This window comes from Marmota monax, unplaced genomic scaffold (assembly GCF_021218885.2).
Source record: "Marmota monax isolate L192 unplaced genomic scaffold, Marmota_monax_Labrador192_F-V1.1 WCK01_AAM20220418_F8-fsc00036, whole genome shotgun sequence".
In the NCBI taxonomy this organism is placed as follows: domain Eukaryota; kingdom Metazoa; phylum Chordata; class Mammalia; order Rodentia; family Sciuridae; genus Marmota; species Marmota monax.
In genome coordinates this window covers 1,889,175-1,916,640 of record NW_026694491.1, presented here as the reverse complement: position 1 = coordinate 1,916,640, position 27,466 = coordinate 1,889,175, and the positions used below count along the sequence as shown (strand labels likewise).

Here is a 27,466-nt window from a genome sequence, read left to right as displayed (position 1 = left end):
TTAAAAATAACATTGAGGGCTGGGGATGTGGCTCAAGCGGTAGGGCGCCTGGCATGCGTGCGGCCCGGGTTCGATCCTCAGCACCACATACAAACAAAGATGTTGTGTCCGCCGATAACTAAAAAAATAAATATTAAAATTCTCTCTCTCTCTCTAAAAAAAAAAAATAATAATAACATTGTTGTAGCAACCCCAAAATGAATGGTGGACCTAAAAACTATTCCAGTTACAGTTCAGCTACCTTCCCCACCATGAGGAATTTCCACTGCCAGAATTGCAGGATTCAAGTATTGTTTTCAAGAGATAACAGGTTTTATTTGTGGATATTTGCTTGCTCTCTATAATTAGATGTATTTTCAAGTCATGAATGATAAGTATAAGCCATTTCATCCTCAAAATCCAAGTAAAATTTTGCGAGTTCCCATTCATTTCAGATTTAAATTTAATTTATTAATTATAAAAATACACATTCTAATAAGGAACTTTTAATAGCATACATATTGGTGTTTTTTTTAACATTTAATAAAATTTCTAATATCAATTCCATGAAGTAAAACCCAGGAGAATGGTAGTTTAGTTGAATTGTGTTGTAATTTAGGGAAAAGGTAGCATTTCATTGAATTGTCTTTTTCAGAGCAATTCAAACCAAGCTTGGTTTTGCTAAATTATTCCCGCTGAATGACAGGTACAACAAAATTGAACAGAAAATGGAGTAGCAGCTTAATTAAATCACTATTGTGTGAAAGCTTTGTGAAGTGTTTTGGCCATATTTTAAAGTGAATTTAATATTTTTGTGATAGGATTTTTGGAATAGAGAGATCCATAATATTACTGAAGTGTTTGATGCCTGACAAATCTTGTTGAACCCTAAGGTGCTTTACCATGAACTGCATCCCTCGCTCTTTTAATTTTTTTATTTGGAGTCGGGTCTTGCTAAATTGTTGAGGCTGGCCTTGAACTTATGATCTTACTGCCTCAGCCTTTCAAGATGCTAGGATTACATGAATTTTTTTTAAAAAAAGTATAATTGTTTACTGTTTCTTAAAACCAGAGCATTAACTAAACCCCCTTTTAGCTGACAATTCTGTGAGATCAGGAACACTTAATAACAACCAATAGTTACCTAGCTGTGTGTCTGAAGCACCAGTCCGGTTGTTCTGGATATATTGTTTCATAAATGTTTTCAAACGAATGAAACAACTAAAGGAAAATGTATCTGTTTCCTATCTAGAGGAAGAGCTATAGTCCTGGATCCATTAGTTGATCTAAAAGCTAAACTTGAATAGAGAAGGAATAGTCAACCTGTTCTGGAGCTATACCTGTGGCCTAAGAGTCTGAATAATAGGCAGAGGTGGAACAGACACATGTCAGAGGTAGATAACTGGTTTACTAATAAGCTAAATCTCATAGCCTTCCTTAAAAGGGAGAGTGTGTGTTGAGATGTGATAATTAACTTTGTCTCAACCTGATGGGACCATGGTACCAAGATATTCGCTCCAGTAATTCTGGATATTTTTTAATGTTTTTTGGCTGAGATTAACATTTAAATCAGTACAGCAGATTGCCCTTCATAATGTGGGTGGCGATACACATTCAATCAGTTGAAGGCCTGAATAGAACAAAGACTGACCTCCTTCTTGAGCAAGAAGGAATTCTGCCAGCAGCTGGCCTTCAGACTTCAACATCAGCTCTTGCCAAGGTCTCCAGCTAATGAGTCACCCTGCAAAGTTGGGACTTGCTATCATCCATAATCATGTGAGCCATTTGCTTATAAAAAAATCTATGTACATAAACATTCCTATTGTTTCTATTTTTTTGGAGAAACCTCATTAATACAGAAGGTTCTGGTAATGATGACTCAATTTTTCATAAAAGGATACATAAAACATTTTCTGGTTAGTAGTTTGAAGGAAAGTTGGAGTCTATGTTTAACCTCTTCTATGGCAAAAACCAAGGCTTAGAGATGAGCTGTTCTGGTATGGTAATTAATACTCCTTTTTAGGTACCTAACTCTGTATCTAGACATCCTTTATATTTGGCATTTGAAACTGGGGCTAATATTGTGTGGATTTTTTTTAAAAAAGATCTTTTTATATTTTTTCTTTTATAATTTTATTGAAGAGTGATTGATTTCCTCTAAACTGCACATTTTTATTTATCTTGGGAGGGATACTGGGGGTTTAACTCAGGGACACTCAACCACTGAGCCACATCCCCAGCCCTATTTTTTTATATTTTATTTATCATTGAGTTGCTTAACACCTCACTTTTGCTGAGGCTGGCTTTGAACTCCCAATCCTCCTATCTCAGCCTCCCCAGATGCTGGGATTATAGGTGTGCACAACCATGCCCTGATAAACTGCAATTTTTTTAAAAAAAATATTTTTTTAGTTGTAGATGGACACAATCTCTTTATTTTTATGTGGTGCTGAGGTTTGAATGCAGTGCCTCACATGTGCAAGGCTGTACCACTGAGCTACAGCCCCAGTCCTAAACTGCACATTTGTTGTTGTTGATAGACCTTTATTTTATTTATTTATATGTGGTGCTGAGAACCAAATCCAGTTCCTCACACATGCCAGGCAAGTGGGCTACCACTGAGCCCCAGCTCTAAACTGCACATTTTTAAATTGTACAATCTGGTGAGTTTTGATGCATGTATCTACCAATAAAACCATCATAATGATGAGGATGATAAACATTCAAAATTTCTTTGTACCTCTTTGTAATCTTAACCTCCCTTCAACTCTATCCCAGGTGCAATGGTTATTTTTTGTGTGTGTCAATTTGACTGAGCTAAGGGGGATGCCCAGGAAACTGGTGAATGTTATTTCTGGATATATCTCTGAGGGTGTTTCCAGAAGAGATTAGCATTTCAATTGGCCTATTGAATAAAGATGACTCTCACTAACGTGGGTGGGCATGATCTCATCTATTAAGGTCCTGAGTGGAATGGAAAGGCAGAGGGTGAATTTTCCTGGGATATCCATTTTCTCCTACTCTTGAGCATAGACACCATCAGCTCTCTCAGTTCTCAGTCCTTTGACCTCAGATCCAATAACACAACTGGCTTTCCTGGTTCTCCAGCTTACAGGTGGCAGGTCAGGTTATGGGACAACTTGATCTCTATTTGTGTGAGCCAATTCCAAAAATGTATCTCTCTACGCATATATAATCTCCTATTGGTTTTGTTTCTCTGGAGAATCCTAGTAAACTAGACAACCACTTTCTGTTACTAGATTTTCATTTTCTAGAATTTATGATTGGAATTGCCTATGATGTATGAAATGTTAGAACTTCCTTCTCTAGAGGCTTTAGCTACTCCTGTTCACATCATTACCACATATCAGCTGTGTTGCCTTGAGGCAGTCTTTGTCCAGGCTTGGCAAGGCCCCTGTGATCCACACCCATCCCTTCCCTGACCCCTCCTAGATGCCATCTTCTACCCTCTCTCTCTTTTTTTTTAAAGAGAGAATTTTTTAATATTTATTTTTTAGTGTTCAGTGGACACAACATCTTTATTTTATATTTATGTGGTGCTGAGGATCCAACCCAGGGCCTCACACATGCTAGGTGAGCGCTCTACGGCTTAGCCCCTTCTATCCTGTTTTAGGTAACCTATTTGCTGTGTTGTGAATGTATCTATCCAAAATCCATGATGTATCTATCCAAAACCTATTTAACCAACAGCAAGGTATTAAGAGGAGAGGCATTTGGGAATTGATTATGATGAAAAAGCCCTCATGAGTGAGGTAAGTGCCCTTATACAATTGGCCTCAAAGAACTGCCATGTAAGTACATAACTAGGAGAACTGTATGAACCAAAAAGCCCTCACCAGATGGAGAATCTGCCAGTGAGGAGTAACTTAACATTGTTTATAGGCTGTCCAATTTTTTTTTTTTAAAGCATTCTTTATTGTTTAGACATGGCTAATTTTCACATCATCATATACTTATTGCTACAATGAATTCAAATATGCAGTTTCTTTTATACTAGACCAAACTAGGAAATCAAAACACAATTGCCATCATTAAATTTTAATCTTCAGAGAACAGCATCACCACAAGGTTGGCCTGAAAACACTCAGATTATAACAGTTTTTGAAGGTTCCACATTTAAGTAGTGTAGGCACTGCAGTTACTTTCAGTTGTTTTCTTAAGTCATTATTTGGATCTTTCCAATAAGATTTTTTCTCCTACTTGGCAGTGGATGAACACATATTCTACACTAATATGCTTCAGCCCCTCTCAAATGACTGGTTCTGCCTGCACACATTTGGGACACCAGCTTTTCCCTTCGGTGTCCTTACAACCTGTAAAGTAGGCAAAATGGTCTTGCCGAGGTGCTGTTCCACAGCCTGATTGAACTCCTCAAAGCCCAACATGCTCACCTCCTCGCAGATAGCCATGGGTACTGCGTACTGCGGTGCTGGAGGAGCACTTGTTCTGCTGCTACAGGGAGGGACCCCCTCGGGGCAGAAAGCATCTGTCCAATTTTTGCTGTGTATTATATAGCAGCCCAAATAGACTGACACTACTGTTTCTTTCCATAGTTTCTCAAAGCCATGAAAGACCCAGAAAGATTTACTTATCTGGGGCCAGGACTGTGGCTCAGTGGCAAAGCGCTTGCCTAGCATGTGTGTGGCACTGGGTTTGATCCTCGGCAACACATACAAAAATAAAATAAATAAAATAAAGGTATTAGGTCCATCTACAACTAAAAAAAATTAACAGAAAAAAAAAAAAAAAAAGATTTACTTAGCTGATTCTTTTCCTGTAGCTCCTTGGCTATTCCTTTGAGTTTCTCTAACTGGATAATGAATGCTACAGTCCTGAACCCTGAGTAGTAGTCCCCTCCCCTATCCCATAACCCCCATACTGGGACTCAACCCAGGGCTGCTGTACCACTGAGCTATTTTTTTTTTTTTTTTGAGACAGGGTTACTACATTGCCCAGGCTTTCCTTCAAACTTATGATCCTCCTGCCTCAGCCTCTCCAGTCACTGGGATTATAGGTGTGGGCCACTATACCTTGCTGGGATAGTTATTCAGTTAGGGTCCCAACCACACTATTTTAGTCAGTTTTTTTTTTCTCCTTTTTGTGGTGCTAGGGATTGAACCCATGGCCTTTTGCATGCATTCTACCAACTGAGTTATATCCCCAGCCCTTTAATTCAGCTTTTCTGTTGCTGTGACCAAAACACCCAACAAGAACAATTTTAGAGAGAAAATTTATTTAGGGCTCATGGTTTCCAAGATCATAGTCCAAAGAAGGCGAACTCCATTGGTCTGGGCGAGGTGAGGCAAAATAACCTGGTGGAACAGTATGGCATAGGAAAGCTCAGGATGTGACAATCTAGAAGCAAATAAAGACAGCTTTCCTCACCAGGAATAAAATACACACCTGCCCCTGGTGACCCACCTCCTCTAGCCACACCCTATCTTCCTATAGTTAACATCCAATTACTACCTAGCAGTGAGTTAAAACCGTTTCACCTCTGAATGTTCTAGTAATGTCTCACGTGATTGAGGGACACCTCATATTTAAACTAACACACTGTGTTTCCTATCAGTCAATGAGATAAGTAGGGATTCAGATTCTGCCTTGCCCAGATTTCCCAGTGCTAGACCAGCTGATTCTCCTTTTCCCCACTAGTGTAAGGGCATGTTTGTTTAAGAGTATGTAGGCCAGGGTGATGGATAAGGTTGTTGCTATGTAAAGGTGCAAGTTTATGTTTCAGCATGTTTGGGAAATTCAAATGTTCAGTCTGTTTAAAAAATTAGGCTGGGTGTGGTGGCACATGCCTATAATCCTGTTGGTTCTGTAGGCTGAGGCAGGAGGATTTCAAAGTTCAAAGTTCAAAGCCAGCCTCAGCAATTTAAAGAAGTGCTAAGCAATTCAGTGAGATACTGTCTCTAATAAAACACAAAATAGGGCTAGAGATAAGGCTCAGTGGAGGAATGCCCCTGAATTCAATCTTGGGAACCCCCCTCAAAAAAACACTTTTTACTGGGAAAAATAGAATAAAATACAAACTGGTTTTCATCCCAACATAACAGAGGTCCCATTTTTAAAAAATGTATACCTCAGTCTAAGCTAAACAATGTTAAACATCCATATCAGAAATATGTGTTATTTCATCTTTAATATCCTTAATCTCAGCTTGGACCATAGTTAAGTTAGATATTTTTTCATTTAAAAAAGCAATTTCTTTTTCTCTCTGTAATAAGTCAGTAACCAGTCTCCCAATGCGTACTGTTAAATCATTTACCAATGGCTCCAACCGGGAAAAGTCCTTCTTTAGGTTATATACCTTTGGTTTTAGATCATTTGCAAAAGTCACTGTCTTCATAACTTTAGCTCTGTCACTTTCTAAGCTTAAAAATCTATCTGTGTGCTTGTTGAAATCACTCTTTAGCTCAGTTAACGTCTTCTTAACTGAGTTAATTCTTTGTGAATTTTCAGATGCTGTCTTTCGAAGTGTTGCTGTTCTATCAATACTACTTGAGAGAAGATCACCTATGTTTTTCACTGTATTTTTGTCTACTTTTTCTAATTTAGCTTCCAGTTCTTGCATAGACTCTGTCAAGGATGTTACATCAGTTACTAAACCTGAAATACGTCGTATATCTGTTTTTACAGTTGTAATCTTGAGACCAACATCTTTTGCCATGGAAGTTGTACTTTGGTCTAGTTTTGTAATTTCTTGAGAAAGAGTTGTCAAATTGTTATTCAGTATATCCTGTTTTTCAGTCATCTTGCTGGACCAAGATTTCACTGCATAAATTTCTTCCTCTAGATGCTTTAGATGTACAATTATTTGAAACGACTTCAGTTTTTCCACAAGAGCTTCACATTTCTGACACTATAAGAAAATATAACACCACAATGATTAAATTCATTAAAGCCTCAAAATTTAAAATTCAACTTAATTTTACGTGCTATAATTATAATTTTTCTGCTCTTTGGGAAAGCATTTGGTAAAAGATGGCTTCAAAAGTAAGAGCTTTTAGAACAATTTATTACTAACGAATAAGAAGGAAAACATTCAGGAAATTTCATAAAATGTTACTGGATGTTACATTTTCTGAGTTACTACTTTCATACCATTGATTCTCTATATAGCAACAAAATACTCTAAATGAGATAGTGAAGTATTTACTATTTCTAGAGAAGGGAAAAAATCTCTTTCAGATGAAATTTGGTATATTTGTGGGGTGAGAAAAGGCAAAAGAGCTTCTCTTTTTATCCAAGTTTTTTTTTTTTGGATGTGTGTCTGTGTGTGTTTTGTTTTTAAAACTTTCTACTTTTTAAATTTTTAACTGACAACATAAAAGGTGTACAATTAATGAGGTACCATGTAATGCTTGATACATATATGTATTACATAATGTTTAAATTGGGTTAAAGGAAATTATTTTACTTTATTTATTTATTGGTACCAGGGATTGAACTCTGGGGCGCTTGACCACTAAGCCACATTTCCAGCCCTATTTAGTATTTTTATTTAGAGACAGGGTCTCATTGAGTTGCTTAAAATGCCTTGCTTTTCCTGAGGCTGGCTTTGAACTCACAATCCTCCTGCCTCAGCCACCCATGCTGCTGGGATTACAGGCATGCACTGTTTTATTTTTGAGATGAGGTTTCATTATGTTGCCAAGGTTGGTCTCAAATTCTTGGGACCAAGGGATCCTACTGCTTTAGATTCCCAAGTAGCTGGAACTATAGGTGCCTGCCACTAGGCTAAGCCCTTTTTTCTGCTTTACTAAGGTTTAATTGATAAAATTAAAATTGTATATATTTATGGAGTACAATGTGATGTCTTGATATATGTAAACACTGAAATGATTAATCATGTTAATGATCATATTCCTCACTTCACTTTTTCCTTCCACTTGTGGTGAGAACATTTGAGATATACTCTACTAGCCATTTTCAAGTAAATAATACATTATTTATTAAGTATAGTCACCATGCTATACCATGTAGTATTTGTTTTTCTGTGCCTAGTTTATTTTTTTCAACATAATGCCTTCCAGGTTTATTCATGCTGTTGCAAATGACAATGATCTTCTTTTTAAAGTCTGAATAGTATTGCATTGTGTATATATACATTTTGTTTATTGTTCCTCCATTGACGGACACTTATTTTGATTCCATAAATTGGCTATTGAAAATGCTGCTGCAAAGAACATGGGGATGCATGTATCTCTTCTACTTCTGGCTTCATTTTCTTTGGATACATACCTAGAAGTGAATGTTTCCATCACATGGCAGTTTTATTTTTTAATTTTTTGAGGAACTTCCATAATGTTTTTCCTATAGGTGTACTAATTCAAATTCTCACCGAGAGTCTAAAAGTGTTTCTTTTTCTCCACATTTTGCCAACACCTTTTTTCTTTTTGATAGTAAACATTTTTATAGGTATGAGATGTTATCTCGTTGTAGCTTTAATTTTTCATTTTCCTGGTATTAGTGATGTTGAAAATTTTTTTATTATACCTGTTGATCATTTATGTCTTGATAGATCTTTATTTAGGACCATTGCCCATTTTTAAAAAGAGTTGTTTTCTGCTACTGAGTTGCTTGAGTTCCTTATATATTTTGGATATTAATCCCTTATCAGACATTTGGTTTTCAAATATTCTCTTTCATTCTTCAGGTTGTCTCTTCATTCTGTTGATTGGTGTCTTTGCTGGCTGTAGATTTTTAGTTTGATATAATCTCTTTGTGTCTAAATGTGTCTCTACAGCACTTTTGGGGAAGTTGAATATTTTACTGTACTTTGAATATTTTAAATTTTATTGCACTGTGCTATCAGTTTATAAAATGAAGAGAAAGAGAAAATTAAATTTTGATCATAAGATAGGTAGTTCTCATAAGTATACAAAGCTGAAATTAAAGCAAGGATGTGAATTGTCAGGTGAGACTATAATGGCATCAATTAGAAGATTAACTAAGCCTGTAGACTATGTACTGAACTATGAAGTAAAGAACAAATGCAATGCTAGAAATAGATCATCAATTTTGATGCCCAAAGACAGATATATACACTGTGATTACTCTGGAAAGGGAACCTCATTTGTCATGTATATCAATTGTTTGACTTTTCATTTAACTGACAGCTTGTTCTATGAAAGCATTGTATTTTAAAGTAGGAGACTATTGATAGCAATCTACTAATAGTAAAGTAGTTGGATTCAACAATGTTACCGTTATACGATGTGGTGGTATAATCAAGGACAAACTCTGTTTTGGGGAGTTTGTAGTTTAGTTTGGGAAGCAGAATGTCAATAAATAGATTATTGAAAACTCAAAAGAAAACAAAGAATAGAAAAGCAAATATTCAGGCTGAAAAACATTTTTACAAAGTAAGATGCAGTTTAAAGATATAAAAAAAATTTTTTTAAATGTGTATTTCTTCAATGTGTTTTTTAATAGGTTATCTTCCTTAAATTGTATTTGGCTTACTCTGCAAACACTTTTTGAAATTATTTTGGTTAATATAGTTTTATTTAATGGAAATAAAACCACAATATATATGTTCAGATAGTATTTTGATGACATCTTTAAAAAGAAGCAGTTATATAGCTGTAAAAGAATTGTAATGAACTGATGAAATGGAGCAGAGAATTAATTCAAGGTAGCAACTCTCCCTCCTTGTCCCATCAAGTATGTTTTGGTTCAAAATGTATTTTAGAAATTTTCTCAATAGCTTTATACTACATTAACTATAGGTGGTGAAGGTAGCCTAAAGTGTTAATTTTTAAATTTTTTTAAGTAGAGAAGTTAGTTTGTGAAAATATTATTGTGGGTATATAAGAAGTAGCCACAGGCAGGAAAGAAATCAAGTAGTGGTTGCAAAACTGTTTTTGCTAAACAGTGTATTTGCTAAAACAGTCTCCCAAGGGTAAAAGGAGTAGCTGACTTACTTTCATTTGTTTTATTACTAGGTTATCATTTACTAACATATTTACTCTGGTAGAGTAAATGTAGCTTACTAGCATTACTCAAATTAAGATACCTCCTTCTTATGCCTGAAGTCCAAACAATTGTTAGAGCTTTTGAAGAGCTTATAGTCTAGTTAATGGCAACATAGTAGAGAACAAACATGTTTGTCTGAATTACTGCTTTTTTATAGTTCTACTGACAGTAGTTTTCTTGTGATTTTTTTTTTCCTTCCCTAGTTGTATCATATGATAGGAGGTCCTCAGCCTCTGGAGTTGGACAGAACTTGCAGTGATAATCTAATCTTGCTGATCCTCAATTTCCTTATTTGTAAATGGGTGTAATAGTTACAAACCTATAGTGAGGAAAAGTGGTAATACGTGTAAAGTTCTTAGCACAGCACATCATAGCAGGCACTCAATATAATTCTGATGATGATGATGTATATGAATCTCCTAAAAATGTTTGGCACACAAAATGTTAATTTTATCCTTTTCTCTTAGCTGGGAGAGAATTAAATTAATCAATTAAATTAATCAATAGTTGATTTAATTAACTATTAATAGCTCATAGCTGAATTGAAACAAATAGACCCTGGGAAAATTTGCAGAGCTTTTGTCACCTGAATAAGATAAGCTTGTAAAGAAATAAGAGTTGTTTTTAGTGTTTATGGTGAATTTATAGTATCATTACTGTATAATGACATAAGATCAAACTTTGATCAAGATTATAGGTTATTCAGAGGACTCCAATTAGGCTGAGATTAAACCAACATTTTTCATTATAAAATATAAAAGTACACCTAGTCAACAGTTTGTCATTAGGCAAAATTTAAGAAAACATTTATAAAAATGTATTTTTAAACTTTATACTCAAAAGATAACAAAAAAAATTAGGTATTTTTTTAAAGCTTTGGTTTGTGCTAAAAATTTAAAAAATGGACTCATGAATATAATAAGTTAATTGATAATAAAGTTTATTATCCATTACAAATATACAAAAATGTATCTTCAAATATTGGCAATTTTCCTTTAAGGAAGGATTGAATTTAATGTTTGGTAAATGGGAGTTTAAGAAATTTCAAATATTTGTGTTAACTACATGAACAAAAGAAACAAAGATAAATTAGGTATATCTAAATCCAATAGCAATATTTTAAATAGGAAAATCTTCGGAAAGGAACACACACATTTCAATAGGTTTTTAAATTTAAAAAAAAATTTTTTAGTTGTAGATGGACACAATACCTTTATTTTTTTTTTTATTTATATGTGGTGCTGAGGATTGAACCTAGGGCCTCACACATGCCAGGCAAGTGCTCTACCACTGAGCCACAACCCCAGCCCCACTTTAGTTTTTTTTTTTTAAATATTTATTTTTTAGTTGAAGTTGGACACGATACCTTTATTTGTTTGTATGTGGTACTGAGGATCGAACCCAGGGTTCACGCTTGCTAGGTGAGCGCGCTACCACTGAGCCACCACGCCAGCCCCCCCACTTTAGTTTTTTTTTTTTTTTTTAATTTTTTTGTAGTTGTAGATGGACAGCATGCTTTTATTTGTTTATTTTTATGTGGTGCTGAGGTTTGAACCCAGTGCCTCATACATGCAAGGCAAGCACTCTGCCACTGAGCTACACCCCTAGCCCTTCAGTAGTTTTTTATGTAATGCTTGTAGAAGTGGTTTTCATTCCCCTTGTGTTATCATAGAGCATGGTGTCCACCTTAAGTTTCAGTAACTGTTACTATGGTATGTACAAGTACATAGTAAAGTTGAATCAAATCTGGTGATAGGCAAAAATTATTTTAAAATGAAGAGCACAAGAGAAGAGATCATCTGGAAGTGATGGCACACATACAATTATTTAAAAATGAAGAGCACAAGAGAAGAGATCAGCTGGAAGTGTTGGCAACTAGGAGGCTGAGGCAGGAGGACCGTGGATTCAAGGCCAGCCTCAGCAATTGAGTGAAACACTGACTCAAAAGAAGGCTGGGGATGAAGCTCAGTGGTAGACTGCCCCTGGGTTCAATACCAAGTGGCGGGGGGAGGGTGCGGGGGAATCACATCTATCCCTAAAGTGTAGAGGTCAGAAACAATGATGTTCCAGCTAACTTTATAATCTTGTTTATTGGCATTTAAAAAAAAAAAGCATACAAACACAAATTTGTCAGTGCACACAGATGTTTGTTTATATAACTCAATGTCTGTCTACTACAGGCCTTCTTAACTCCAATGGAGAACTTGTTAGGTATTTTTCCAAAAACTTGCAAAATTACATAATAAAACTATCACAACTACCTTTAGGAACTGCTTTAAGTTTTTGATGAAAAAAGTTTGTGTCTAATTCCACTGAAACTGTACTATAAAACTGAGATAGTTACTGGCAAAAAGAAATAAGAACAGAACTTCCAATGCAAATATATGATATAATTGGCTACATTAAATAATTTTAGATAAAATAAAGTCAATATGTAAAATAAATTTAGTCCCAAAAGTTTGGAGAATCCTTAATGACATACTTTTAGTCATCATAATTATCACTATTTATCATTATGTTGCCACTTAAAATAAGCCACAGGCTTATTGGGTATTTTTATTGTAACTAGACCAATTTATTTGGAGATCAGGTATCTAGCAAACTCAAGAGTCTAACACAGAACCTTAAAAAAATCCATTATACAAAGATATTCTGTAAGTTCATACTTTGAAGCATACACAAGTAATAAGAAAGGCCTTAAGTAAGAATTTACTCAATTTAAAAATTCTTGCAAGTATTTGTAACACAGTTTAGAACCTTAACAAAAAGTAAAATATTTCCTAGGTTTTATAGTTTTCAGAGAATGCATATTAATTCACAGAAAAGTCCCATGCTCATCTTCAGGCACATTATCCTTTATTTTAGATAAAATTCCTCCTTTTCTTTTTTCTTTTTGTGGTGCTGGGGTTTGAACCCAGGGCCTCATGTGAGGCAACCACTCTAGCAACTAAGCTTTATCCCCAGCCCCTACAAAATTCCTATGGACTTGACTGTCCGGACTCTTAGCCTGCAGTGAATTAACATAGGAAAGTGAAGAACTGACTGAGGCAGACTTGTTACTACCCAACCTGAGCAAGATCAGGTGATAGAAAAGATGTAAGGAAAACACAGGTTTGAAAAATAGCAAATTTGGGTCATTTAGTGAATTGCAAAAATGCTTCAATAGTATCCAGATATAGCAAAATATTTGGATCCAATATAATAGGTGAAATTCATATTGATGTTCATCAACTATTGGGAAAACATTTAAAAAACTGAGTATATCACCTTAAAGACAGATAAATATAAACTTTAGAATTAATTATATTTAAAATGGTTAAAGTGACGTTTAGACCTTAAAAAGGTAAGCTTTGATTATGTGGATAAATCCATTGTGTGGACTTCTCATTTTTCCAATAAAGTGAGGCATAACACTATAACTCAAAAACCATGGAACTAATTGATTTATGCATAGTTGAATGATTCATCAGAATACATGCAGTGATTTTTTTTAAAAATCATCGATTCCTTTATTTTCTAGCTTATATTCTTCTAAAGTTCCCTTTTCTCTTGTACTGGAATATGTTATAATATCATGAACTTTTCCTTTCAGAACATTCAGTTCATTTTGCATCTTTAAGAGGCTATTATCATACTGAAGTCCTTCAAGGGTTTTCTGCATCTCCATTATTTCAGATACAGCTTTCAACATATCATCTTCCATATTAAACATCTTCATAGTGAGGTCTTCCATTTTCTTTTCTGTTCCTATCAGATCCTGAGAGACTCTGAGAACAGAGAGAACAGCACTTTCAATTGTTGGCAAATGAGTCTTGCATTCTTCAACTTTGGGTTCATAGCTGGAAAGTTTATCAGTCAGATCTTCATCTCTGGCAAGGAGAGCATGCTGTTCCTCTTCTAACTTCTCAACTGTTTTTGTATCAGAGCTAAGCTGCTCTTCTACTCTCAGAAGATCCTCTTCTTCTTGTCTTTTTACTGTTCTAATATTTCGTAGTGTGCTATCTTCCAAATCTTTTAGCCGTTCAGTGAGTAATTTTATTTCTTGCTCAGCTGAGTTAATTTGGACAGTAACTTGAGAATGTATATGTTTTGCTTCTGATTTGAAAATGTCTGTATTATCATTCATTTCTGCTAGGCTTCTCTTCCAGAAATCTGTAATATTTTGGAATTTCTCATTAAGCTTTTGCATCTTTTGAGTGAGCATCTCTTCACTGTTTTGAATGTCATGCATGAATCTTTGGAGGCCGGATACTTCCTGTTCAAACTGGGTCATCAAAGACATGGATGATGTAGCTTCCTGCAGGATACTTTCAGTAGACTCAAGCTGCATTTGTAACACAAAACAATTCCCAAGGCTACTTAATACTTTTTATATTAGAGACATATACTTTTAACAATTAGGAGCATAATAAATGCCAAGTTCAAATTCTGACTAAAATATTCATGACTAAAATATTCAAGTATGTCAGAATCAAACAGACAAACATTTATTACTTTCTTGGTTGTTTTAACAAATAAATACAGATTAGCCCTTTGCCACAAAAATATAAACCTAAATTTATAATCCTACGTTTTTTGGTTTTTTGCTACTGGGGATTAAACCCAGGGGCACTTACCCACTGAGCCACATCCCCAGGCCTTTTTTGTGTTTTATTTAGAGACAGGGTCTCACTGAGTTGTTTAGGGCCTTGCTAAATTGCTGAGGTTGGCTTTGAACTTGTGATCTTCCTGCCTCAGCCTCCTGAGCTGCCACCATACTTGGTGCTATAATCCTAGATATTTGTGCTTTACCATGGAAGCATATTCAAGAGAAACATAATGTAAAAAGAAAGTCTGAAGTGTATCACACTGTCCTCTTTTTCACTCAAATGGAGTTAGTTAAGATGTCATGTTAATGGTTATTTGACTTTAGAAATTGCAATTTAGTGTAAAAATATGTTATTTTCCCTAAAATCTATGATTCTGGAAGAGTTTCTGCTTGAAAAAAAATTTTCTTAAGCCAACCTTTTATGCATAAGGTACTAGAATCAGATCTTACAAAGCAAATATGAATTTAAAAAAAAAGTTTAGTGATAAAGAATCGTAATGCAAAAATAAATAAATAAAGTTTAGTGAGACAAGTCACAAATGATAAAGTGTTGTAAGTATCAGCAACTGATATTAAGCTCCTGCTACACCTCTTCATATATATCTGGACTATGAAGACCAGTCCTGGTCTTAATTAAGTCTATATTCACATAGATAATAACTTCATAGATTATAGAAATGCCTAGAAATGATCATTAATATATCAAATGTTTGTAGAATTGTGTTAAAGACATAACACAGTTATGCCTTTAAGCAGTTTAGTTTAACTGGGGAAAAATGCATTTATCTGCATTATAACAGTGATTTTCCATCTATGGAAGCACCTAGGTGGAGACTCAACCCAGACTTCAAAGATCAAGAAAAGATATATTATAAAAGAAGTATTATCTAAATATCTGCTTCCAGTCATTTCCTCTCTAAATAATCCAACACACTACTATCACTTAAATTTTAAAAAAAACTACTATGCACAGTATGGTACAATAATACCTTTCTTTGTTGATGTTTCCTAATACTTTCTTTTTTTCTTTTTCTTTTTTTTTTTTTTTGGGGGCGGGGGTAGTACTGAGATTGAACCCAGGGTGCTCTACTACTGAGTATGCCCTTTTATTTTGAGACAGGGCCTTGCTAAGTTTAAGTTGCCCAGGCTGGCCTTGAATTTGCAATACTCCTGCCTCGGCATTCCGAGTTGCTGGGATAAGAGGCTTCAGCCACCACACCTGGAATCCTAAGCTTCTAAAGAAACGTCCATAGCCATAAGCCTGAGAGTGGGAATTATTGTAGCATCTATTAATGTACTTTCCAAAGTATAGTTCAAAATTTTTGAATGTTCACTCTGTGCCAGAGCTAGTGCTAGACATTTTATAAAATATAAACACAGCATAGTTCCTGATTTCAAATTTGATAGGGGGAAGTATTATGGATCTTCTGTATTATATATTCTATAGTCTCAATAAGATCTATCCAGTGTCTTCTATGAGCTAGTTTCATTTCTAGGTGCTAAAAAAATAGCAATAAAAGATGTTTGCTCTACAAGGAGTAAGGAAGACAAAGAAATTAACAACAAATCAGAATGGGCTATGATTAGAGTCACTGTCACCAAATAGGGGTATGAGGAGGTCCTTCCAAGGGTGCAGTGAGACCTCAACTTGGCCCAGGTGGGCTCTTGACTTACTCCACTGAAAAGAATTGATGATGCATTTATAAAAGACAGTAAAGCAAAGATAGATACATCCCAAAGGCAGGGTGTGGATGCCCCTTGTCTTCATAGCTTTTTTCTTCTGGGGCATTATATGCTCATCTTTCTCATGAGGCAAGAAGAAGAGTAATACACCCAGAGTTGAGCTCTCTGACTATATGTAGTACTTTCTTGCAGATTCCCAGGTACGCTTTTGTGAAAATCAAATCCCATGTCAATCATTTGATATTTGGCATTCAGAATGTTTTTTCCAATTTAAGCAGTCTAGCCATAAATCATTTGTGGGTACATTGTATAGGTCCTTGAATCTAGTGATATTTAAAATTTAAATTGATTATGCTTTTGTTCTAATTGATCTGGTGCAATCATACGCTGGAAGTTTTGTTCATCTCACTAGACACAAGTATAGCTGGTCATGCTCCTAGATTTGGGTCTCTAATCTAGTAAAGGTTTCTTTTTTTCTTTGCCTGAGAGCTCACCTATCTCACCGTGACAGAAGTAACCCAAGGAGCAAAAGATTGTAGAGGAGAAATAAGTCAGGAGTACAATAAAGAAAGGTTTAAAAGTGACTCTGAAGTCTGACTCATTAGCAGACTGATAAATTAGATAAAGAAGATCTGAAAGCTTCTAAAGACCTTTCAGGAAGAGATACATGTCTTGTGTTTTTTTGTAGTCCCCATTTCTCAGAGAACAAAAAACACATTTGTTGATGCCTAGGAAGAAGGGCAGACATAAAAGCCTTTTGGGCTCATCCCATTCAAGACCTATAGTAGTTCCAAGTGACAGGTGGGAACAATGTGCAATAATAATACTAACTAATAAGATAAGACCACTCTGAAATGTTTTTTAAAAACTATTTTAATGCACACATGTAGCCATAATACAAATTCCTTTAAAAACCAATTCTGAGATATACTTGTATGTTGGTAATTAGCAGTATTTTGAAGAACTGAGCATCTTAATCTAAGATGATTTCCTGTGTAAGCTGTTCATCAGAACATCACTGTAAACTTGAGGCAATATAGCCCAAGTAAACAATCTATTTTTCAGTATAATAATCTCAAGCTTTAATTGCAAATTATTAAATGACTGATACACTACAATGGTATAGTTTGGCTCATGTGTTAAAGGCTTGCAGCAATGTTCAGAGGTGGGACTTTTGGAAAGTGATTGGATCATGAGGGCTCTGATATTATCAGAGGATTAATCACTGATGAATTCATAACTTAACAGGCTATTGGGAGGTGGTGGAAACTGCAGGAGGTGGAACCAGTTAGAGGGAGTGGGTCTTTGCGGGCAGCAAGTCCTGGGTGACTATATATTGTTCTTAGCCCCTTCCTCACTCTTCCTCTTTCTCCTTCCCAGATGCTCAGATGTGAGCAGCTTTGCTCCTTCCACACCTTCCACCACAATGAACTACAACATTACCACTGGCTTAGAAACAATGGAGTCAGTCCACCATGGACTGAAACCTTCAAAGTCATGAGTCAAAATAAATCTTTCTTCTTGTAAGTTGATTTTCTCAGGTATTTTGTCACAGCGATTGAAAACTAATACATCACAGTAACTAGCATTTATGGCTGCCAATATATTCTAATAGTTTTTCACTTTTTTTGAAAACAGCCAATACCTTACCATTATTAGTAGCTGAAAGTTTTTAAACAGTTTGCATATATATCTCATCCTGTTATTTCTCACTTAATGAATGTTGAATAGAGACCAAGGGAAGTTCAAGTAATTTGTTCCAAGTAACCGAATTGTGATGAGAGCCCACTTCTAATTGTTTTTCCCTCCTACTGCATTACGCTGACTTTTAGGGCCAGCTTTGGGAAAAGGCAGCTATTATTAAACTACTCCTAGAAAAGAACTATAAAAAGACTGACTACTTCTTGGATTCAATGATGATATTTTAAAAATGTTTCAAAAATTTTTTATGTCACCCAAATATTTTATTTAAAAAGGAAATCTGGCTTTGTTCAAAATTTATTTTCAATAGCTTTTAGTTAAATATATGAATTCTAGTACCTGAAATTTTTCTTTCAGTATTCCAGAGTGCTTATAACCAGATTCCAATTTGAGCCCTATGTCAAAATACCAAGTCCTTTTCAGTTTCTTCCCAGAAGCCCATTATGCTCACCTTTTCTATGGAATCCTCTGGCATGCATAAATCACTCAATTTTCATTCATGACTTTTTTCTTCTGGGGCATTATGTGCTCATCTTTCTCATGAGGCAATAGGGAATTAGACCCTCCATCATGTCTGTCTATATTAACATCTTTACCACCCTGGTGCCAACCACACACTGATAACATGAGTAAAGGTTTAGTGATGGATAGATGAACAAATGTGTTTCCCAGTGATAGCTTGGTCACTGCTAGCCAGATACAGCCCACATGATCACAGTGGATCCTCTTCTGAGAGATGTGGGAGTGACAAGATGGTTTCATATTTCTAATAATCACAGTAAATAATGCATCTGCTGGAAATCATTTGCAATTTGAAGAAACATGTCATATACATGGTGTTATTTTTATTTATTTTTATTTTTTTTAGTTATAGATGGATACAATCCCCTTATTTTATTTATTTATCTTTTTGTGGTGCTCAGGATTGAACCCAGGGCCCCACACATGCCAGGCAAGCACTCTACCACTGAGCTACAGCCCCAGCCCCTACAAGGTGTTATTTTAATTTTCATTAGAACTCCGGCTATAGAATCAAAACTTATGTTTAGGCTAGTTATTTTTTTTCTGACATACCTGTTATTTTTATATGCATATACATACATTCTTAAAATGTGGAAAGAAAATGATAGATTATCTATAAGTGCTATTCATATTCTAATTTTATATGTAAAGCTCAACCATGTTTTCATTGCTTGGGTAACCTGACACTTAAAAAAAAAATTAACATCATATCAATATGAACCTATCAGTCTTTTACTTTTTTTAAGTTTTAAATTTTTTAAATTTATTTTTTTGCAGTGGTGATGATCGAACCCAGGGCTTTGCAAATGCATACTGGTCTTTTTCAACAGTAGACATTGTTATATACAAAAATCCATGTCCTTTTAAGGTGCAATATAAATCCAATTGGATCAGAGGAAGAATGTCAAGAGGTAGGAAGATCGGTGAGTTGAAATAGTAACAGTTAAACAGGCAGGAAGAAAGAAGTTCTGAGCTGGCATAAAGGAAGGCTAGAGGAGAAGTAAAATGGGAAAGTCTCCCCAAATAAATTAATAATTACCTTTTCTGAAATTAAACTGATTTCACTTTGAAGTCCTTGGAACTCCTTGCTTTCCATTTTCAGTAACTGGTATTTGTTTTCTACCTCTGCAAATTTTTCTGACTGTTGAAATACAAACCTGGGAAAGATTAAAAGAAAAAAAGTCACTATGGCCCTATTCATATTCATTTAAATTTGAATTTCAAAGAAGTATTATACCCACTTCTGGTAAGAACATAAATTCTGGTAGCAAGCTGTATTTTTTGTCAGTGTATTTCATTTATAACATGCAGATAAATACTATGTGATAGGTACTGCTTTAACTCTTGACAAGAGTAAACTCTGTCCTTGTTTACATTTCACAGCACAGTAAGACAGTGTGATATCTGTAATAGATGTATGTACAAACAGGAAACATTTTGGAGAAAGTCATGGTAAACTATTTAGAACAAGCTCTTTGATCTAAACTATTTTTCTCAAAGCCATATTAGGACACTTACCTAGAAAGTGTTTTTCCAGGAGAAACAAAAAATGTAGGAAAAACAAAGATTATCTATAAAAAGTACTTAAAAGCTAAAATGTAGAAGAACAGACTCATGAAAAGCAAAAATCATGATTTGGAAGAGAGAGAGGTGATTGTGATTAGAAGGTGCAAAATACAGGCTGGGGATGTGGCTCAAGCGGTAGCGCACTCGCCTGGCATGCGTGCAGCCCGGGTTGGATCTTCAGCACCACATACAAACAAAGATGTTGTGTCTGCCGAAAACTAAAAAATAAATATTAAAAAAAAAATAAACCCTATAATTGATTATACTCTACAATACAACTTATGTAGAGCAGTTCAGATGTCATTTTAAAATAGAACTGAAGTGGGCCTAGTGGCACATACCTGTAATAGTTTTTATTTGAAAAAATAAAAATGACTGGGAATGTAGCTCAGAGGTAAAGCTCCTCTGGGTTTAATCCATGGTAACAACAGAAAAGATGAAAATAATAGGACTTAGAGGTGTAGTTCAGTGGTAGATAGTTTGCCTGGTATGTGAGAGGCCCTGAGTTTGATCATAAGATTAAAACAATAATGAGCCTGGCACAGTGGTGTATGCCTGAAATCACAGTGACTCAGGAGGCTGAGGCAAGAGGATTGTAAGTTCAATGCTAGCCTCAGCAACTTAATGAGGCCCTGACTCAAAAAGTAAGAAGGGCTGGGGAAGTGACTCAGTGGTAAAGCACCCCTGGGTTAAATCCCCAATCCCCAAACCAAACCAAAATAAAAACAATAATAAAGTTGGAATATATTCTTCATCAAACAAAGGTAGAAGAATAAAAAAGGTATCCCAATCTTTAGGGGTTAAGCGCCCTAAGTTCAATCTCTGGTACCAAGAGAGGGAGAAAAAAAAAAAGCAATGGAGCAGAACCAAGTGAAGCACCTAAGTAACATTACCTAGAAGAGTGGTTCAAAAGCTCCCCTGTATCTTGGAATCACCTGGCAGCTTTAACAAATCTTATACCTGGGCCTCACCCTCAGAGATTCTGATTTAATTGGTCTAGTATATGATGTGAACATTGAAAATTTAAACAGCTTCAGCGGTGATCTGAATGCACAGCATGAGGACTACTAATTGACCATGTTTTGTAAATTCATTTCCATTGAAATGAACTTAACTTAAAAACACTTAAAGATTTCAAAGACTTCAAAGAGAGGTAAAAGACTTTTTTTTTTTTAAAAGTGTAGCTGACTTTTGTGTATTCTTACAAAGGCAATGGTGTTTTGAACTCATAAATGATATCTTTAGACTTCTCAGTTGCTAAAGCTAAAATGGATTCTTCTTTATTTTTTTTGGCTTTTTAAACCAACAGAATGTTGGATGAAATTTTTCTTTTTTTGGGGTACCAGGGATTGAACTCAGGGGCACTCAGCCACTGAGCCATATCCCCAGCCCTATTTTGTATTTTATTTAGAGACAGAGTCTCATTGAGTTGCTTAGTGCCTCACTTTTGCTGAGGCTAGCTTTGAACTCGAAATCCTCCTCCCTCAGTCTTGAGAGCACCTAGGATTACAGCATGCACTACCATGCCCCATTGAAATTTCTTTTGATGGTACAGATTAATGTCTGTCAAGAGATACTTAGTATAATTTCAGGTTATATAATTAGCACAGATTCTCCTGTGTATCACATGAATTTTAAACAAAACTTCTGGCTATTAGAAAGCCTTCATTTCCTAATTTCTTTTCTTTTTTTTTTTTTTTGGGTACTGGGTATTGAATCCAGGGGTACCCTATGAATAAGCTACATCCTCAAGCCTTTTTATTTTTTTTAAACAGTCCACTAAGTTGCCAAAGTTGGGGTTGAATTTGTGATTTTCCTGGCTCAGCTTCCCAAGCAGCTGGGATTATAGGTATGCAACACCAAGCCTGGCTAGGTTCATACTTTTCAAAGATGGATGGGTAGACAAATTTTTTAAAAAATATATATATATAGTGTAGATGGACACAATGCCTTTATTTTATTTATTTATTTTCATGTGGTACTGAGGATTGAACTTCAGTACCACATGAAAATAAACATGTGCCTCACATGTGCTAGGCAAGCACTCCACCACTGAGCTATAACTCCAGCCCCAGATGAAATTTTTTATCCACTTCTCATTCTTGAATCTTAAGATACCCACCCAACCCTCAGTATAGGTTTGGTTGAGGTCAGCCTAAAGAAGTAAAAGCTAATTTTAGGGGCTAGTTTTATCATCCATACTCCATAGTATTACTTCATGGATTGATTGTATAGATCAGTGAGTTTATTCAGAGTAAAATCATTATAAAAAAGACTGAATCAAAGTTGACTCACTATAAAAATGCATTACAGGATTTGCAATTTTATTAAATATTTTAATGTTGTCTGTCTCTGGACTTTTCAAATTCAAGCATTAAGTAAAAACTTGAAGAAAACTGTCACATCAGTAGAGACATCATTTCTGATGTTAACTTGTAAGGTTTTTCTCCTCTTACGTTTAACCTTTCACAAAAGTAAAAAAGTACAAGATTCAACCTTGCTACATATGAATAGTGCATAAAAAACATGCACAAAGTTGACTTATTGATACTAATGAAAAAATGAAAAGTGGTCTGCATGGTGTTGATAAGGCATAATACATTATAATACATTTTATTTCCATTTAAATGTGCCACACTATTTTAAATGCTTGATCAACATTAATTCACTTAAAATTAAGGAAGAGAATGACTGATTTTCTAGTCAAGAAAGTACCCTAAGAGAGGGATGCTTCAGTTTTGAAAAACCAAGTTTTTTCAATCTGGCATCCAGATTTGAGCCCAAGATGCTTCATTTTCTTTTCATGAGTCAGAGGCATATTCTAACAGAACCGTTTCTAATCTTTTAGGTGAGTGTGAAAGACCAACAATTAGGGTCTGCTGAATGGTAGAGCTTCTAGTGAAAGGAAGAAAATGACTAATTCTGGATTTGGGGGCTCTCTATTTCTAGAGTCTGGTCTTATTTTGTATTAGTATCAAAGGAAGGGTACATATACTGGTTAAGTATGTAGCTGGACCATCTTGGCTCTACCACTTATTAGCTGTAGTAACCACCTTGGACAAATTAAACAACTTTTGCTCATTTCTTCATCTATAAAGCAAGGGTAATACCTCAAAGGGTTGTTACAGGGATTAAACAGGTTCATATTTATAAAAGTTCATAGAATAATACCTAGAGTTTAACACATCAGCTATTCTATTTAAGTACATTGGCCCTTTCTTTTTGACTATTTTGTACAACTGTTTTTCCATCCTGCCTATGTGCCTATGGTTTATAAAGGAGCAGATTACCTTCTGTTTACCTGTACTTGTCAGCTAGTCCTATCCCTGTCTCCTTTGAACATTAAGCATAATTGGGGTTGGAGTTATGGTAAATGAAGTATAGAACAGATGGATTAGACCACTTACAGGTTACTAAAGGAGCAGCATTCTCTTATCCTATTTTGGGATCTCTTCTTGCTATCACATAGGTAAGGCCCTGAAAATGTTAAATGTAGGACAAAGGTTAATTGGCTAAATTTAGTGTAGGCCTTCCAAAAGGAATCTTCTTCATTCTATCATAAACCATTGCAATATACAGAGACCTCATACAGATTTAGGGCTCTGTAGCCCTAATGGTCTACTGCCTCTGTATGGCTCCTTCAGAATTGTAGAAGGTGGAGACAGTTGATTGAAGACGTAAATACAGGATTTCCTTTGGCTCTTATTTCAACTTAATAATGACACAGGCAAATGACTAAAGGAAGGTATTATAAACCTTCTGCAAAAAATTTTTAGTGTCACTAGCAGGGTTGGTACATACTTAACCCTATATTTCATACCATCTACAGCTTCATTTTTAGTACAGAACCCAATATTTAGAAAAACACTGAAAATATTTCATGTTTAAAGTACAATCCTGTTTTAAAGATAAAACTCTAATAACAATAATAGCAAAAGATCTAGAAAAAGTTAGCCAAGATTATATAGACAAAGTTATACTGGACGATAAAGGAAGAAAACCCTAAATATTGTTTAGAGAGCTTTTGAATTCTTCTACACAATTATAATGTCATGAAAATCTTTTATAAAAGCAACTTATAATTTGTTGAAATTTCCAGAAGAAAATTATAATCTTCACAATGGAATTAAAAAAATTATTTTTTGTACTGGTGATTAAAACTTTACCACTGCACTATGTCCACAGCCCTTTTTCTTTCTTTTTTAAAAATTGGAAGCCAGGAATGATGGAGCACGCCTGTGGCTCAGAAGGCTGAGGAAGGAGGATCATGAGTTCAAAGCCAACCTCAGCAAAGGTGAGGTGCAAAGCAACTCAGTGAGACCTTGTGTCTAAATAAAATACAAAATAGGGCTGGGGATGTGCCTCAGTGGTCAAGTGTCCCTGAGTTTAAACCCGGCACCAAAAAAAAAAAAAATTGAGACAGTGTCTTGCTAAGTTGCTGAGGCTGCCCTCAAACTTGTGATCCTCCTGCCTTATCTTTGTAAATTGCTAGGATTATAGCTCTAGTTGACTGAATTTCTAGGTAACTAAATATCCTTGTGTAAAAGGTTTTGTCTTGTTTAGTAACTTCCTTTTTAATTTTCTGAAAGCAGAATCTCTTCAATTATTTTATCTGAAAATTTTCTTTTAGAAATGAGATATGCAAACTGATACTGAATTCATGTCTTGGGCCACTCCAGTATTTATTATCAAGTTGATGTATGATGATGTATCAGGATTTTATTTAGCAGAGAGAAGATAGGAAAACAACACACTTTTAAGTTTGTTATGTGTTATTTCTGTTTATTTTTCAAACAAGGACCCAAAGACTAAGATCTGAAGATACTCATATATTGTGATGCCTTGAAATCCTCCTGGGGCACAAGGGTTCAGACTTTCTCAGTGAGACAAAGTGTGAGAGGATGCATAAGCAGTGTTTATAGGTACACATATTCACTGTTATATTTTAACAACTGAATAGTGTCAGTAAAGTTACCATTTAATAAGGATTTGGTGGATTGAGTTTTTGAAGCTAAAGTATGTGTTCTAATGGTAAAGATTTCAACTACTTTGTTATAATTCTGTGCTTTGAAAGTATTTAAGAAATGGCAAATGTTTGCTCTTTTATTTGGAAAATGTTTGCAAATGTCTTACCAGGATAAAATTTTATCCCCAAATTTACCACGAATATTTTGCTATAAATAGCAAACTAAATGTATATACTCAATTCTTGTGGCAAAAGATTTCTCAGGAGCAACTTAGAGTCAACTATTTTAGTACAGTTGTAGATTCTGTCCATTTAAAAAAAACCTTTTTTTTTTTTCTTTTAATGGTGCTAGGCATGGAACTCAGGGCCTCAAACATGCTGACAAGTGCTCTATCACTGAGATACACCTCTAATCCTAAAAATAATTGATTCAGTACTAAAAAAAATTATTTTTCAAAGTCATAGCTCAGATAAAATCTTTCAAATGAATGTAACATGTTTTTGTCTTTCTACAATAAAAACAAAAATCCCTCATAGCAAATTTCTTAGTTGAAGCATCAGCTTTTCAAGTTTAGTTTTCTATTAAGTTTTCCCCCTGGACATAATCAAATTATTGAATGGCAGCCAGGCATGGTGGCGTAGGCCTGTAATCCCAGTGACTTGGGAGGCCGAGGCAGGAGGACTGCAGGTCTGAAGCTAGCCTCAGCAACTTAGGGAGGCCCTAAGCAATTTACAGAGACCGTGTCTCAAAATAAAACATGATGGATGGCGGGGCTGAGGATATAACTCAGTTGGTAGAGTGCTTGCCTTGCATGCACAAGGCCCTGGGTTCAATCCCCAGCACTCGTTCCCCCTACACACACACACACAAAAAAAAAAAAAAAAAAACCCAAAAAACATGATGGGGGTGGGGGAGGAATAGAAGTTCCCTGGATTAGACAAACAGGGACAAAGGGAATGGAGAGGATATGGGATATAGAAGCAACTTATAATTTGTTGACAGTAGACTTAATCGGACATAACTTTCCTATGTTCATATATGAATACACAACCAGTGTGTCCACATCATTTACAACTACCAGAATGTAGTTGTAAAACTAAAAAGAATAAAAAAGTAAAACATAAAAAAAGAGTTGGGGATGTAGCTCAGTAGTTAAGCACCCTGGGTTCAAACCCCAGTACCAAAAAAAAAAAGTCTAGATTAAAGATCTGGGGTTTCTTCTAGACTTCTATCACTTTGGAAGGTTGTGAAAAATGGAGGAAAATTCTATTAAAGTGTCAGTATTGTTATAAAATGAAACAGATTATCTCAGGAAAATAAAACAACTAGTTTAAAGGTTATTTCTATTTTCCCCAATGACACCAGTATATCATTATTTGTTTGGCTTAAAAACTACAAATGTTTACACCTAAGTAAACACAAGTTCTACACAGAAATTTTGCAGCTTCACAGTTACGGTCAAATCTGTAACTTAGGTTTTATATTCAAACGTATGTACATTGATGGAAATGAGAAACCCTCTAAATTTTGCCATTAGCATTAATGTCTGTTGAACTTTCTTTAAAGTTGCAAACGTTTCCATCAGGTATTTTAGGGACAGCTGGGGTGGGGTAAATCTGTCGCGGATAACGGTTTATGTAAACGTGAAAGCTTCTGACGTGTAGCAGAAGCGTGGCCGAACCTGCAACGCTTAACAAATGGCTGATTGGTTCCCAAACTTTAGGCTCAATTCCAGTTGAGCGAAGAGGGGCACGTTTCTAGCCCGGAAGAAAAATGAGTTACAAGGAATGAGCGAAAGAAAGAACAAAGTTGGGCCGTATCCTTCCTCTGCGATGGAGGCAGAGAACAGAAGCCGCAGGCCGGGGGATGCAAGGTTAGCGGGATGTGAAGCCAGGCGAGGCAGGACGGGACAGTGACCTGGAAGAGCCGGGCGACGCTGGTTGGGCGCCAGCGGCCCGCGACCACTTACCAGGCCAGGCCTAGGCACGTCCCCAGCGACAGCAGGCTCAGGCCGGTCCTCGGGTCCGCCCAGCCGCCCCCTTGGGCCTCGGGGCTCTTCCTGCCCTCACCCCGTTTCACGGGCTCTGCAGGGGCTCCCTTAGGCCCCGGCTTCTTCCTACTCTTCACCTCGGACATGTCTGGACGCTCTGAGGACCGCAACGGCGGGGCGGCTGTTCACCCAAGCGAGCGGGACGTGGCCGGCTTCCACTTCTTGGGAAGCCTCGCCCCCTGACAGACCGGGCAACGCCCAGAAGCCAGCTCCATCCCTCTCCCGGCCATCCTCGCTCCTTCGTCGCGCCTCCTCGCCTCCGGGTTCCTCCAGCTGAGGAGCGCTGCGGCCACACCTCCCGCTTCCTCTGCGTAATTGCCGCAAACGCGAGGAAATCGAAGCTCGCGGGCGCGCGCAGGCTGCCGGGACTCCTGGGCGCGGGGCGGGGCCGCACGCGCCACGTCG

General features: G+C 36.1%; 1 protein-coding gene and 1 pseudogene across 2 annotated transcripts; both read right to left on the bottom strand.

Moving 5' to 3' along the window:
• Window positions 1–428: 428 nt before the first annotated feature.
• Window positions 429–4,637, bottom strand: LOC124075705 (thioredoxin domain-containing protein 17-like; annotated as a pseudogene).
• Window positions 4,638–4,904: 267 nt separating this feature from the next.
• Window positions 4,905–27,421, bottom strand: Ikbip (IKBKB interacting protein). Of its 2 annotated transcripts, none has more exons than XM_046419269.2 (3): window positions 26,981–27,421; window positions 19,518–19,635; window positions 4,905–6,865 (listed from the first exon to the last, which is right to left on the bottom strand). In XM_046419269.2, exons 1-3 carry the CDS (start codon window positions 27,145–27,147, stop codon window positions 6,107–6,109), a joined length of 1,044 nt encoding a protein of 347 aa, XP_046275225.1. In that variant the 5' UTR covers window positions 27,148–27,421; the 3' UTR covers window positions 4,905–6,106. The 2 variants fall into 2 exon arrangements, with proteins under 2 accessions (XP_046275225.1, XP_046275224.1); XM_046419268.2 differs by lacking the exon at window positions 4,905–6,865 and adding an exon at window positions 12,111–14,308 and having other exon boundaries at window positions 26,981–27,414.
• Window positions 27,422–27,466: the final 45 nt, after the last annotated feature.